Source organism: Somniosus microcephalus, chromosome 21, assembly GCF_052327205.1.
Source record: "Somniosus microcephalus isolate GS21.2 chromosome 21, FLI_Smic_1.0, whole genome shotgun sequence".
NCBI classification, from domain to species: Eukaryota; Metazoa; Chordata; class Chondrichthyes; order Squaliformes; family Somniosidae; genus Somniosus; species Somniosus microcephalus.
In genome coordinates this window covers 32,049,558-32,066,211 of record NC_141007.1, presented here as the reverse complement: position 1 = coordinate 32,066,211, position 16,654 = coordinate 32,049,558, and the positions used below count along the sequence as shown (strand labels likewise).

At 46.1% G+C, this 16,654-nt stretch overlaps 1 protein-coding gene across 1 annotated transcript in view; it reads right to left on the bottom strand.

Annotated features, from left to right (window-relative positions):
• The window catches only part of LOC147102690 (dynein axonemal heavy chain 9-like), a 394,408-nt gene that overhangs the window by 199,001 nt on the left and 178,753 nt on the right, over positions 1-16,654 (bottom strand). The window contains exon 19 of the mRNA XM_085963406.1: positions 12,200-12,435. Coding sequence (XP_085819532.1) covers positions 12,200-12,435 — 236 coding nt within the window. The remainder of the gene's footprint in view (positions 1-12,199; positions 12,436-16,654) is intronic.

The following is a 16,654-nucleotide window of genomic DNA, read 5'->3' as shown; positions in this document are numbered from 1 at the left end:
GCCCACAGACGCAAATAATTAATTACTACACTTATGAATTGGTAAAAAAAATTTACTTGTGGCATTATCAATCTCAGTCTTGAAAATGTTAATTCACTCTGCACCCACAGGTTTCTGGGGAGCGAGTTCCAGATTTCCACTACCTTTTGTGTGAAAAAATGCTTCCTGATTTCACTTCTAGCTCTAATTATGAGATTATAACCCCTTGTTCTGGATTCCCCACCAGAGGAAGTAGTTTTTCTGTATCTATCATACTGAATCCCTTTAAAGACCTCGATTAGATCACCGCTCAGCCATCTCCACTCAGTAACAGAAACTGTAAAGTGAACGTGCAGAGAGTAACAAATAGCCTGCGAGCACCAACACTTCAGTTTGTTCTTAGCTGGACTGATAAGCTTAAGACTTCTCTTGGGAGGCAAATGGCAAGTCTCGTCATGTAACAGGCACACCTCCTGGTGGCTAATAATGGTGAAGCATGGGCAGTATGTCAGGGCTGGCCTCAGCACCTGCAGATCAGTTCCCTGCTGAAGGAGGAAGGCAGAACCCACAAAGAGGGAAGAGATAATAAGATCGCCTAGATCAGTACATAGGATGGAATTTCTAAAAGTGTACTTCTGGCACTTTACAGCATCACAGAAAAGTATTACAAAAGAACTACTGATTAATAAAGTGCATATTAGCACACTAAGGTAAATCTACATCAAGAGGAAGTATGAAGCAGAGAACAGCTATCTTCCTATAGGTGATTGAAGGGCAAATCCAGTCCCCGTACACTTCAAAGCAGCTCAGGCAGAGGGTTGCAAAAAGGTCACCTCCCTACTTCTGGCCAAGGAAAGGTGCAGGATGAAGTGGAAATTACTGGGAGAGAAGGAATTAAACGTTAAGACTGCTTAAAAAAAACCCAACACTGACACTGGGGTTAGAGTCTAGCAATAACGTTAACAGTTCAGCAGCATTTACACAGAGGAGAATGGGGGGTTTGGAGTTTGGTTTGAACTGCAAAATAAAAGTAGGCTGCCAGAATCAAGAACAAATGGTGCAATGGATTAAAACACTCTGTGACCAGTGTCTGAATCCAGCCCAGATAGATGGGACAAATGTCTGCCTTATCTGATAGCTGTCAGCACACTTGTGAAATTGTTAAGTCTGTGTGTTATAGTGATAATTACTACACAGACTAAGAGAGTAAATTCAACAGGTCTTTACTGGTTGGAGGTCGGGACTATATTGAATACAATATTACTACACAGTGCTTATATACCGGTGTGGTCACCACCGGTATTACGTATACAGCAGCCAGAGAAAGTAGTACATCTCTTAAGGTGGAACAGGCTTAAGTTCTCTTAAGGTGGAACAGGTTACATACACCACAATCCTCCCTTTTTAGCTTAACAGTCATATCCCCATTTAACATAACATAATAACATATATACATATATAACTTCAGGTATAACAGTTCAAAGGTTCAGTCTCTCAGGAGGCTTTCTGATGCGGCTTGGATAACACCTCTCAGTTGTCTCTGATTCTTGTTGTTGAGGTGCCTCCTCTATTTGGTTTCCAATGTATTGGGTGTCATCATCATCAAGTACATTCCCTGCCGAGGTAGATGCTTCAGGTTCATTAACGTCTTCCACAGTTGTCTCTGTCACGACCATGGGTTCGACCCTTGCTCTCGACTCTACCAGTTGATCCGCATGACGCCTTATCACATTATGACCAATATCTACTGTGTACATCAGAGGTCCTTGTCTGGCCCGAATTGTTCCGGACTGCCATTTTTCGTTTCCATAGCCCCTTGCCAACACTGGTTGTCCTACGTCGAAAGTTCGAGTAGTCTTGTTGTTAATATGCCGAAACTGTTTGTTTTCCACTTCCCTCCGCACATTTGGTTTTAACAAGTCCAACTTGGACCGCAACCTCCTGTTATAAAACATCATGGCAGGACTTTGGTTAGTCACTGCATGATCGGCGTTTCGATACGACATCAGGAACTTGTCGACCTTGTGTTGCAGCGGAATCTGATCATCGTTCATGGCCTTAATTGCCTTTTTGAATGTCTGGACAAATCTTTCAGCCAACCCGTTTGTCGCCGGATGATATGGGGCAGAGGTATAATGTTTTACTCCATTCTGCTTTAAGAATTGTTGGAATTCTTCCGATACAAACTGTGGTCCGTTGTCCGAACAGATCTGTTCTGGCAATCCGTTCCTTGCGAATATTGTTCGTAACACCACAATTGTCTTTTCTGAAGTAGTGGTATTCATCTTGATGACTTCTGGCCATTTGGAATGTGCGTCCACCGCGATTAGGAACATGGAGTCCATGAATGGACCAGCAAAGTCAATGTGTACGCGTTGCCATGGGGCTGAAGGCCATTCCCATGGGTGAAGCGGTGCTATCGGAGGTGCATTTTGCACTTTTTGGCACCCAGCGCAGCTTTTCGTTAACTCCTCAATCTGTTGGTCAATACCCGGCCACCATACATAAGCCCTAGCAAGACTTTTCATTTTGACTCCCCCCAGATGACCTTCATGCAGTTCGTTTAAAACTCTTTCCCTTAACTTGGGAGGAATAATCACTCTTGTCCCGTACATCAAGGTACCATGGCAGACGGACAGCTGGTCTCGCCTTGCCGAAAATGCCGGTAACAGAGGATCACCCCGTGTTGGCCATCCTTTCACTGTCACCTCGTAGACTCTGGACAGTGTCGGGTCGTTCCTGGTTTCTCTTTCAATACTTGCATTGGTGACTGGTAAACACTCAATGATGGTCGAATGAAATAACTCAACAGGGTCAACTTTCGTCGTGTCTTCTTCTTCAGGTAGTGGCAGGCGCGACAGCCCATCAGCATTGCCATGCTGTTTTGTACCTTTGAATTCTATTTGATATCGATGTGCCCCTAGGAAAAGAGACCATCTCTGGAGACGCTGCGCTGTCATCACCGAAACACCCTTCTTAGGGTTAAAAATGGATACCAACGGTTGATGGTCTGTCAGAAGTGTGAATTTTTGGCCCTGCAGGTAATGATTAAACTTCTTCACTCCCCATACAAGGCTAAGAGCCTCCCTATCGATCTGCGCATAGTTGCGCTCAGCGGAGGTCAATGATCTGGATGCAAACGCGACTGGCCTTTCCATGCCATTTGGCAACTTGTGTGAGAGTACTGCCCCAATACCATATGGGGAAGCATCACAAGCCAATCGAATAGGCAGTGTCGGGTTGAAGTGAGCCAACACTTCCTCTGAGGTGATCAATTCTTTGCTTTTGCGAAATGCCTTCTTACAGTTTTCGCCCCATTCCCATGGTACCCCTTTCTGTAAAAGAGCGTTTAACGGGTGCAGTACCGTGGATAGATTTGGCAGAAATTTATGGTAATAGTTAATTAATCCTAGAAACGACCTCAACTGAGAGACATTCTCCGGAGCGGGAGCCTTTACAACTGCCTCAATCTTGTCAGGAGACTTATGAAGCCCCTCCCGGTCAATGACATGGCCACATTACGAGATCCGCTTCTGGAAGAACTCACATTTCTGCCGATTTACTCTAAGTCCATACTCTTTCAGTCTGTTGAGCACCAGTTCCAAGTTTGCGAGATGTTGTTCATCACCATCACCTGTGATCAGAATATCATCCAGGTAACATTGTGTGCCTGGAATTCCCTGTAATACCTGCTCCATGGCCCTCTGCCAAATTGCTGGAGCCGATGCCACTCCAAAAACCAGCGTATTGTACCGGTACAACCCTCGATGCGTGTTGATCGTGAGGTATTGGCGTGACTCTTCCTCAACCTCCATCTCCAAGTACGCCTGCGCCAGGTCTATCTTGGTGAAGTGTTTCCCGCCAGACAATGAAGCGAAAATATCCTCAATCCGTGGAAGCGGATACTGCACCGCGTGAAGCACCGGATTAACGGTGATTTTGAAATCTCCACAGATGCGAACCTTCCCTGGATCTCCTGGCTTGTTGCTCGCAGGACGTTTCATAACGGGAACAATGGGCATAGCCCACTCACTCCAATCTACCTTAGACAGTACACCTGAACGTTCTAGTGCTTCCAGTTCCGCTTCAACAGTAGGTCGTATTGCATAGGGTACCGGTCTGGCTTTAAAAAATTTTGGTTGTGCATGTTCATCAATCTTGATGTTTGCCGTAATTCCTCTCAGTGTTCCCAGTCCCTGCTGGAACACCTCTTTAGCATCATCCAATATTCTGGACAATCGTTTAGGTTTGACATCTGTTTCCCCGGAATCTACCGTTAGTGCCTTCAAGGAGTGCCAGTCCATATTCATTTTCCTAATCCACTCCCATCCTAGTAGTGGTGGACCTCCTTCAGGTAGCACATATAAGTCCATTACTTGGCTTTCTTCGCCCTTGTGGACCACTTCTACCTCTATTTTTCCGATGGGGTACACTCTTTGCCCTGTGTATGTTTTCAATATAATCTTCGTATCCTGTAGGGGAATATGTTGGAATAACCTTCTGTAATCTTTCTTATTCATGACCGTCAATGCCGATCCAGTGTCCAATTCCATTTTTACTTGGACTCCTGCTATCTGAAGAGTGACCCAAAGCTATCTGAAGAGTGACCCAAATTGTCTGGAGATCTGCATCCTTACCAACGTTGTGTACTCTTAAGCTATCCAGTTCATTACTGCTAGCGCCTGAATCTGACTTCTGTTCGGTCAAACTGTTCTTTGTCACCTTGTGTACCTTTGCGTATTTTCCTTGTGGTGACTTTTTGTTGCTGGTCTTCTTTCCTGACCGGCATACTTTAGCTATGTGGCCAAGCCTGCCACACGTTCTGCATTCTTGGTTTTTAAACCAACACTGGTTCTGATCGTGCGTTGTCATTCCACAATGATAACATTTGACAGAACTCAAACCCAATTTGTTTGTACCGAGTTCCGGTGACCGTAGCTGCATTACTGCCGTGCCTCTCGCTGCGGCTTCGTGTGCTGCTGCCATAGTGACCGCCTTCTCAAGCGTCAGCTCATTCTCCTCGAGCAGTCGCTTTTGTGTATCCTGTTTAAATAAACCACACACAAATTTATCTCGTAGTGCCTCTGTCAGTCCCGTTCCAAACTGACAATATTTTGCTAGCTTACGTAATTCCATCAAATATTCAGCATTGCTTTCATTCTGCAGCTGCCTTCTGTCGTAAAATTTAAATCGTTCCGCTAGCATCAGCGGCGTGGGGTTTAGATGATTTTTCAGGACAGTAACAATCTCATCGAACGTCTTATCCGCCGGTTCATCTGGTGATAACAGGTGTTTCAATTGCCCGTATGTCTTCGCACCCATTAAATTTAATAATGTTAGTGCTTTATCTGCATCAGGAATTTTATTTGCCTTACAATAATTTTGTATGCGTTCTACATACATGGCCCAATCTTCGATGTCACTATCAAAGGTATTAATGTTCCCATGTTTAGGCATCGTTGCAATTTATTGTATTTTTATGTTATCCAAGATGGCGGCTTCCCGCTCTTTGTCGTCATCCTCCGCCCACAAAATGGCGGTTTTCCCGCGCTTGGCGGTCTTCAACCGTCCCCCGACGCTGTCTCCGCTTCACCGCAGCTCTCGCGCCTTCAGTTTCCCCAGACGCTGCGCCTTTTAGCCCGAATGCGGCCCTTATCGCCGGTCGCGATCGATGTCCCCGCGCTGCGCCTCTCGCTCGAAAGTGGCCCGGTCCTTATCTCCGGTCGCGATCGATCTCACCGCCCTTATTCCTCCGTCTTCCCAGCCCTGTCTGTACAGCCAACGCGGTTGACTTTCTGTCGCGTCGCTGCCCGGCTTACCCACCACCGAGGTAGAAGAAGAAAGCTGACAGTCGCTGATGGAGGCTTCGAGGTCAGGATGTCTTCTGCACTCCGGTTTCTCGATGCCTGCTGCTCGACGTGTCTTCCAGTAGGGTGATGAGGGTGGAAACCTCTCTTCGACGTCCTGTCTGTGGACGAAGCCGCCGTGGAAATAACTGCCGCAGGGTAAGAATCGGACTCGTCGCCACTGTTAAGTCTGTGTGTTATAGTGATAATTACTACACAGACTAAGAGAGTAAATTCAACAGGTCTTTACTGGTTGGAGGTCGGGACTATATGGAATACAATATTACTACACAGTGCTTATATACCGGTGTGGTCACCACCGGTATTACGTATACAGCAGCCAGAGAAAGTAGTACATCTCTTAAGGTGGAACAGGCTTAAGTTCTCTTAAGGTGGAACAGGTTACATACACCACAGAAATAAGCTCGGGATAGTCTCTGTTCTTGTGATCAAATGTCCACTGCACAAAATGACATGAGTGCTCGATACTTTTATTATTCTAGGAAGTGCAAAGGCATTCCTTTTTTACCAGCAATATGTACCATCCTGATGAATACATGAGTTCTGACGAAGGGTCATTGACCTGAGATGTTGGGCTGGATTTTGCCAATGGGGAGCTTTTGGAGGTGGGACTCCCACTTGTCGGGTTTCAGTCCCACCTCCATCAACTTCTGGCCAACCCATGCTATTTTCCTTTGATTGACCTTGTTAAGTCTGTCCAGTGGGCTTAGCAGGCCAACTAAGGGAAGCCGATTACAGAGAACATCAACATATGACGTTTCATCTGTCAAAAACTTTTGACAGATGAATTGTCATCGTTTGACAGCTCTGTGAAGCTGTCAAACACTGTCATTCTCTGTAGTTTGATGAGTTCTTAAATTCAAGACCTCATCAAACCTCTTTCTTTTGCAGAAATTAGATGGTTGTTGCATTGGAGAATGCAACAGCCATCTGTCATCTCTACCGTGGAGATGCGAGACTCTCCACATACACAACGATTGAAGCCTGCAGGAAGAAACAAAGGTAAATAAACTTTTTCTAACAATTTCCACTTACCTCAGATACTCACCTCTCCACACTTGCACCCATCACTTACCTTCACAGCACACTTTTGCACCCCTCCGACCCCCGCAGACCCACTACTCACCTCGGTGACCCTGGCGGGTTTCGGAGCCTTTGGGAAGCCCTCACTTGTGTGGGTAAAATGGGGATAATCCTCTTATCTGCCTGTTAACTACCTGTTAACAGGCAGTTAAGTGGCTGTAATCCCTTCCCGCCTCCAAGGAGATGGGACCCGGCACAGGACAGCTTCCCGCCTCCTGGCAAGATGGCACAGAGGCGGGTTGGGGGTGAGTTGGGCACCCGCCCCCAAATTCTGCCATCTTCCTGGCAGTCCTGCCTCCATACCTGCCTCCCCAGGGCTGGCAAAATCCAGCCGGTTAACTCGGTTTCTCTCTCCACAGATGCTGCCTGACCTGCTGAGTGTTTCCAGCATTTTCTGTTTTTATTTCATGAGTTCAACTGTCAGCTTGGCTTACTTGTTAGCACTCTTGCCTCTCAGTCACAAGGTTGTGATTTCAAGCCCTATTCTAGGATATCGGTGCATAATCTAGGCTTGATGCCACAGTAAAGCACTGAGGGAAAGCTGCATTGTCACAGTTGCTGTCTTTCAGATGAGATGTTAAACTGAAGTCCTTATCAAGTAGATGTAAAAAGATCCCATAGTGCATTTTCAAAGGAGATTCGGGAGATGTCTCCTGGTTAACATTTATCAAAACAGAATAACTGGTCATTGATCTCATTGCTGTTTTAGGGACCTTGCTGTGCACAATAATTGTCATATTTTCTTAAATAATAAGTGACCATACTTCAAAATTAATTTATTGTGCAGCATTTGCAGCACTTGAACATCCCAAGGATGGGAAAGGAGCTATATAAATGCATGCTCTTTCTTTCCTCAAGGAAAATGCTAAATGTAAGTCTTTCAACACACGTTACCATTACATTTGTGCTTGTACACTCTTACAGGAACACACCTATAATGCTAAATCCTTTGTTTAGAGATGCTGAAACAAACCTTAAGCATTCTTGCTGTGCAACATGTAATATTTGTCACAAATCTGCTTCTCCAATATGTGGGACTGCATCTTCCAGCAGGTGTTAGGGATGGGAATTGGTTTGGGTTTCAGTTAATTTTCAGAGGAGTTGAAAAGACCAAATCTTAAAAATACAGTCAAGTGGTGATGGATTTTAGTAATGACACCTTAGTCTACACCATTTCTTGTACTTAGTCCTGCACTAAATGGTTAATGTTGTGTTGGGTGACTATCATCATTATATTTGCCCTACACTAAAGGACTGATGCAGGAATAAGCACACCTTATTCCTTGTATTTATCTAACATTAAAGTTGCTTTAAGTAATTGCAGCCTTATGTGTGATCTTGGAATGAACACATTAAGGGGCATATATAAAACAGGAATCCATTTTATTTTTATTGGACCCATGATAGATTGCTCCTTTAATTGAATAGACTTAACTAACAAACAGCTTGATGATGACAGCAGGCTAAAGCCAACTATTATTCAAAACAGAAAATCTCAAGGACAGAAAAAACATAGGCCTGTCTAGTTTGCCTAACTGCTGTCCTAGCACTTGCAGCTAAATATATATTTCTCTTCAAGATACGTGCCCAATTTGGCCTTGAAGAGTTCTAAGCCCCCTGAAATCTCTATTGGTAAGTTATTAAAAAAAACTGATAGAAAATACAAAGAAAAAGTCAGTATGAGAGTGGGTTTGTTTTAATTTTAAACAATTATACAATCTGTAAATGTACCAGGAAAACTAAATTAAGAATTCAACCAAAAATGGTCACAAATATCAGCTGCCGCACCTTTAGCAATTGACTCCTACCCAATGAGTTTTGAGGGCAAAGTATTTCATACATCTCCAGCAAAGACAGAAGAAATTATGCAGTAGAACTTTAAACCAATTGGACATGAGACACAAGGAACTGAGATTGAGGAGTTGCGACCTCAGGCTGAAACCCGATCGCCACAACAATTCCTCACTGATGGCAACCTGTTAGAAACAGATTTTTCATTAGAAATATTGTGTATGTACCTTTAAGAGAGACAGCTCCTGTATACTGTAGTACCGGCAGTGACCACACCTGTATATAAAGCCGGAGCAGGCTTCTGTACGTCAGTCTTGAGACTACTCTACCCCAGTAAACACCTGTTGATTGTTAAGTTACAGCCTCCGTGTACTTCTTGGGGAAACATCCTATTTAAAGAATCACGGATCTAACAGTGGCGACGAGGTTGATTCGAATCTGCCTGCAACTCTGCATTTCCCGTCGAGGAGTCGCTCCGGGAGGACGGTGGAAGACAGTCGAGGCCAGAAGCACAGGCGTCGACCACAAGCAACCACCCAGTCATCTGGCAGCAAGTCAACATTGCAGGAGTGGCTGTTGAGAGCCGGGCTTGGTTCCCCAGCCACGACGATCCAGAGACAGACTGGCAACAGGTGCAGCGCACACCCTTCCCGGACAGCGGCGGCGGGAGCCGACCGACGGCGTAGAAAAGCCGAGCAGCGTCGACGGGGTAAGAGAGAGGGTGAAGCGCACAGGGCGCGGCTGGGGGTTATACGACCGAGCGGCGTCGAGGACAAACGAGCAGAGAGAGAGAGAGAGAGAGAGAGGGTAAAGCAGCAGCCGGGTTCAGGACCGAGCGACGGCAACGGGAAAGGCACACAGGAGAAAACGCAGAGCACAGCCAGGGCTCAAGGGCTGAACCGCGTCCGCGGGGAGCAGAAGGGAGAGCGCGGGAGACGCCATTTAGTTCCAGCGGAGAAGAAGGGAGAGCGCGGGAGATGCCATTTTTAGAAGCCGCAGCGGAGAAGAAGGGCGAGCGCGGGAAGGAAGGAAAGCGCAGGAGATGCCATTTTGTTGCAGCGGAGAAGAAGGGAGAGCGCGGGAGACGCCATTTAGACAGTTAAAATACACCCAGGGATGGCGAAGAGTGGCAGTATCATGGCGTTCGACAATGAAGTCGAAGATTGGGCGACATACGTGAAACGCATTGAGGTGTACTGCAGGGTGAATGAAGTGCCAGATGCTAGGAAAGCACTGGTTTTGTTAAATTCCATGGGTGCAAAAACTTATGGCTTACTGCGAAACCTGATAACCCCAGAGAAGCCCGTGGAGAAGAATTTCGAAAGCATAGTAGAAATCCTACATGACCATTTAAGCCCCACACCGCTGCTGATAGCAGAAAGATTTAAGTTCCACAAAAGGAACCAGCATAAAGACGAAAGTAATGCTGAGTACTTAACGGAACTGCGCAAGTTATCGAAACACTGCCAGTTTGGAGCGGTGTTGTCGCACAAATTCCCGGACGGGTTGGAGAGGCCAGTAGCCTTTGCCTCTCGGTCACTAACCTCAGCCGAGCGCAACTACGCCCAGATTGACAGGGAGGCCCTCAGCCTAGTATGGGGAGTATAAAAATTCAACCACTATCTGCATGGACAGAAGTTCACCTTGCTGACTGACCACCAACCACTTGTCTCCATCTTTAATCCAAAGAAGGGCGTGCCGGTAATGACTGCACAATGGTTACAAAGATGGTCCCTTTTTCTAGGGGCGAACCAATATGAAATAGAATATAAAGGCACGAAACAGCACGGAAATGCTGATGGACCATCACGCTTGCCACTGCCTACTGTGGAGGAAGCACCAGCAGTGGACCCTATCGAGATATTTTATTCATCAATAATTGAATGATTGCCAGTAACTAACGCGGATATAGAGAAGGAGACCCGCAATGATCCGACACTGTCTCGGGTATATGATTTGCCGGTGAGGGGATGGCCAACACATGGTGACCCACTGTTGCCAGTATTCTCATCCAGAAGAGAACAGCTGTCAGTATGCCAGGGGACAGTGATGTGTGGATCCGGAGTGGTAATTCCACCCAAGTTAAGGGAGAGAGTGCTAAATGAGCTTCACGAAGGTCATCTGGGAGGGGTGAAAATGAAAAGCCTTGCTAGGGCTTATGTGTGGTGGCCGGGGATTGATCAACAAATCGAGGACCTAACTAAGAGCTGCTCAGGATGCCAGAAGGTCCAAAATGCACCACCACATGCCCCTCTACACCCTTGGGAGTGGCCCTCCTCTCCATGGCAACGGGTGCATATTGACTTTGCTGGTCCATTCATGGACTCAATGTTTTTAATAGCTGTGGATGCGCACTCGAAATGGCCTGAGGTGATCCAAATGTCCTCCACCACCACGGAGAAAACTATTGCAGTCCTACGGACCATCTTTGCCAGGAACGGCTTGCCAGAGCAGATTTGCTCTGATAACGGACCACAGTTTGTGTCAGAAGAGTTTCGAAGATTCATGAAAAGAAATGGGGTAAGGCATTACACCTCCGCTCCGTATCATCCCGCCACCAATGGATTGGCTGAGAGGTTTGTACAAACCTTTAAAAAAGCAGTAAGGGCCATGTGAGATGACGACATTCCACTGCAGCATAAGGTGGACAATTTCCTGTTAGCCTACCGAAATGCGACACATACAATCACCAACCAGACCCCGGCCATGATGTTCTTTAACTGAAGGTTGAGATCTCGCCTGGATTTGCTCAGACCAAATGTGCGAAGAAATGTCGAGGATAAACAATTCCAGCACATCAATGAGAAGCCGACAAGGAGCTTCAATGTAGGACAACCAGTCTTGGCCCGTGATTACCGAACAGAGAAATGGCGACCCGGAACAATATGCACACGGCAGGGGCCATTAATGTACACAGTGGATGTCGGGGAGAACATTGTGAGACGCCACGTCGACCAGATCTTAGCGTCACAGGAACGAGGCAACCCCATGTCTCGCGTACCTGGGAATGAACCCGACATACTGGCAGCATCTACCTCAGAAACAGTAGCAGTGGGAACCGGTAAAAAGGGGCCAGAATCGCCTCCGCACCAAGAACAAGAACCTCAGGAAAGGCGCTATCCAGAAAGGATCAGGAAGCCGCCCCAAAGACTGAATTTATAAATGGACTATTTCTGTTTAATGTGCATGTTAAAGTGTTAATTGTTATTTGAATGTTATGGGTACTGTTAATCTAAAAGGGGAGGAATTGTTGTGTATGTACCTTTAAGAGAGACAGCTCCTGTATACTGTAGTACCGGCAGTGACCACACCTGTATATAAAGCCGGAGCAGGCTTCTGTACATCAGTCTTGAGACTACTCTATTCCAGTAAACACCTGTTGATTGTTAAGTTACAGTCTCCATGTAGTTCTTGGGGAAACATCCTATTTAAAGAATCACAGATCTAACAAGAAATAAGCAAGTTATGAAATGGTTTACCCTCTCTGGCCAATCCTCACAACTCGGAGGTCTTCTCCATACTTGTTCTTGATCCATTTGATACCTTGCAACTGGGGGTCGATCATAAGCGGCCAGCGCTCACAGTTGGTCAAGATCGTAGCATTCTCCGTGGACATTCTGTCTGCAGGGAGGCCTTCGTTCTGCCAGGTTGCAACATCTGCATCGTCTGTAAGCATGGTTAAGGGATCCAAACCAGAGGTCACAGGGATCGGAACCTGAACATGGGAAAAACAGTGTGTTTAGGGTACTACCATTAAGACCATAATATCACGGCACAACATAAGAAAGGCTTTTACTTTCTCTTTAACCATCAAGTTCAGCTTATTTTATTTTTAAATCCATTTTCTCTTCTGAAGCTGCTAACTTTCTGAGAATGCAGTAGATGTAATACATATGGATTTTCAGAAACCATTCGATAAGGTATCTCATAAAAGGCATGATAATAACATATGAATGTATGAAAAATGACAGACAGGAAAAGACCTACTGGTCCATCCAGCCTGTCCCATGAAGTTGTGATGGCTAGTGCATCACATAGACAGACTTCCTACCCCATCCAGAGCCATGTAACCTCCTGGGAGGTGTGAAAAAAAAAGATAAAAACCCTGGTCAATTCGGGGGAAAAAATCTGTAAAATTCCTCTCCAATTCCCTTAGGCAATTGAAATTAGTAAGGAGACCAACTTGGCCTTGATCAATGCTACAAGGTTGGTACAAAACATTAGGCTTATGGTACAAGATTAAATGTAGTAGCATGGACAGGAAATTGGCTGATTGGACAGGAAACTAAGGGGGAGAAATTCGGTTGGTTGCGCCACCGATTAACGCCTAAAGAGGCCGAGAAGTGGGGCGTTAGTCAATTTCCGGGCGGGCGCAAGGCGCCTAGTGCCTCGCCCCATATTGAGCATGCATTTAGCGCCAGCGCCCGCTCATGGGCACAGGCTGATTATGATGTCATTTGAGTGTGCAACACCTTTTGGGTGCCCCGAACTGGAAATTCAGTGGCGCCCCCCTCCGTAGCGTCTGGCGCTAATAGTGACAGCTTACCTGGACCTTACCAAGTCGCTCTCGGGCTGGAGGAGCGTTATTTAAAGGGGACTGGTGTGGTTTAAAAGCGGCAGGCATTTTTGGTGCACAACTTCCTCGAGAGCTACAAAGAGTTGCTGAGCTGCACACTGAGATCCAGTTGACCACTGAGCCAGCGCAGGCAGACGATCTTCAGCCTTCTGACCATCACCTTGCTGTTGGTGAGCCTTGACAACGGGGAACCTTCCTGTGGGCACTTATTATGGGGGCTGCATTGGAGGGGTACGTCCTGCTGCTGAATCATCTGGAAAGGGCACTGAGACGCTGGGAGAGGGGGGCGGGCATGGCCAGACGGAGGAGGGCCAACAGACGTCGCCACAGCAGGCCTTACGCTGGCAGGGTTTTCCGACAGCAGTTTTCCTACATGAACATGCTGGAGGAGCAGTGTGTCAGAAGGCTGCAATTTAGAAAGGAGGTGGTGACTGAGCTGTGCCAGCTGCTTCAGCCAGATCTGCAGCCTCAGATAAGGTGCAGGACATCTCTGTCGGTGGCTGAGAAGATGCCTGCTGGCCTGAACTTCTACGCGAGCAGCTCTTCTCAGGCTGCGCGTCAGAGGCTGATCAGAAGCAGCTTCTAGGCCCCTCTCACGGAATGCTTGCTGCCATTCCAAGAACAGGAATGGAACCGGTCTGATACCCCCAAGCCTGTGAAGGGCAAGATGCATGTAAATAGAAGGCATGGCCATTGTAAATGAAGAAAGTGTTTCATTACACAAAATGTGGTTCCTTCAAACATGAGAAAGCTATGGCAACAGAAAGCAAAACGAATACACTGACACATAACTGCCTCTCACACCCGGGAGACTGTCCAAAACATAAATCACATTCCGACCATCTTCCTTGGCCTTGATTCCACTGCGCCAACCAAAGCATCCAATGCCCCATCAGTGAGGCGTTCCGCCCTCTGCCTCACCCTTTCCATTTCTTGCTAGGCTGGTGCACCACAGGTAGGCTCCCACCGCTTTGAAGGCCTACAAGGCAGTGAGTGTGTCTGGTGATGCCAATTAACCTGCCCCTTTAAGAGCTGGCCGGCGCCAGTGTGTCTCAGGGAAAGTGATTATTGAAAGCGCCTGCGCTGCGCCCCGCCGCCGCTAAATTGGGTTGCGCCCCCGGGTTAGCGCCTTAAGAGCCTCGTGCAGCGCCTGATTTAGCACCGCAATTGCCCTCGGGGCACAACGACCCAATATCGCGCCAGGTGGCGCTAAATCGCAACTGGCGCTAGGCTTTGCGCTTCGCCAGAACTAGCGCCCCAAACGGGGCTATAGCGAATTTCTCCCCCTAAGAGTTGGGGTAAATGGATGCTGCACTGATTCAAGAAGGGTAGGAGGTGGTCAGTGCTGGGTTCATTTTTGTTCTTGACAGACAAAGATGACTTGGGCTAGGGAATAAGAGGCACAATCTCAAAATTTGCTGCTAACACAAAAAGTAGGGTGTTTGGAAAATAGGAAGGAGGATTGTAAAAGACTTCAGGAATATATACGACAGTTTAGCTGAATGGGCTGACAGGTGGCAGTTGTAATTGGATAGGTGTAGGTAATACAGTTTAGGAGGAAAAACAATGTACACTCAATCAAAGGTATAGATAAACAGATAGACTTAGAAGTTCCAATACTTAATTCCCTGAAAGTGTAAGTTTAGTTAGGCAAAGACAATAAAAAGATCAACAGCATTTTGTCCTTTTTTAATAAACAGTGGCATTTTACCATTACTTCTAAAGACTAAAGAAGTAATAATAAAAAAAATATTGGTTAGACCACATTTAGAGTATTGTGTGCAGGTTTGGGAATCCCATTTTCCAAAGGACATGAAAACACTGATTCACCAGGATAACGTGAGGGAAGGGAAAGTATAGTTACGAGGAGAAACTGAAATACTGGGACTATTTCCAGTGAAGCAGAGAAGACTAAGAGGAGATTTAATAGAGGTATTTTAAAATTATGAAGTGTTTTGATAGATTGAATATGGAAAGGCCATTTCCTCTGGTTGGGAAGACAGTGCTGAGGAGTTTAAAATCACCACTAAGAGACAGAGGAGAGGGGTGAGGAGACATTCTCTTACAAAGAAGGTTGTTGGAGCTTTGCCACAGAAAACAACATATTTTCAGGGAATATTAGGTACGCATTTGAAGCAGAGGAGTATACAGGGCTATGCCAAGAGATTGGGGCAGTGGGAATTGTTTTGAATTGCTCCAACAAAAAGCCAACACAGACACTGTTGGCCAAATGAACTGCTTTAATGTTCAACCTTCGAATACCACAATTGAGATCAACTAACTCAGCACAGAATGGGGGATCAAACACGAAACCTCATTAACCTGCATGGTTCAAGAATGCCTTGGGAAGGGAATTCACCTGCTAAGCCATTTGGAGGAGTTTTATTTTTGCCTTCAATCAATATTAACACCGCAGTGATCTTTTGATACCCTGCGTAAGAGTTAAGTAATTTAATCACAGGGTTCAAACAAGAGCCACAAAACACACAAATTTTGTACTTGTGGCTCAATTCTCGCCCAAAATCTTGAAGTAAATGACAAATTGCTAATTAATTCTCAATTAGAGTTCTACATTTTATACTCTGGTGTAACATTTCAGCCTCTGAGTCTTAAATTTCTATAAAATCCACTGTATAAGTCCCACCTACATGCAAGTTTTACATTCTCTGAATATAGGGGAGCAAGTTGTACAATTGGTACAGTTTTTGCAATGAACTGCAATATTGGGCAATGGTGCTGGGTCTAACTATTAATGTGTGGCATTTAGTGCCATAGTGGAGGCATAAATGCAGCTTTGGTTCCTGATCCACATCACTTAATTAGGAAGAGATTGAGCAGAGGCATCTTCCTGCAGGGGAGAGGAACAATCAAAGAAATTGATACCTCCAAGGTAGTAATCTCCGGATTATTCCCAGTGCCGCGCGCTAGTGAGTATAGGAATAGTAGGATAAGAGAGGTTAACGCCTGACTGGAGAAATGGTGCAGGAGGGAGGACTTCAGATTCTTGGGGCATTGGTGACAGTTCTGGGACAAGAGGGACCTCTTCAAGGTGCACAGGTTGCTCCTCAACAGAGCTGGCACCAATGTCCTTGTGGGAAGTTTAACTAGTGCTGTGGGGGAGGGATTAAACTAATTTGGCAGGGGGGTGGACACATGAGAGAGGAGAAACAAGGTGCACGGAGGACTTGGAGAGACAATTAGCACTAGAGTAAAGAATAGTTCAGAAATAGGAGGGACCAGACAGGGAGCAAATGCGAGGCAGTCTAAGATGGGTTTGGAGTGTATGTGCGTAAATGCACGGAGCATGGGAAATTAGGTTGGTGAGCTGCAGGCACAAGTCGCCACATAGGAATATAAT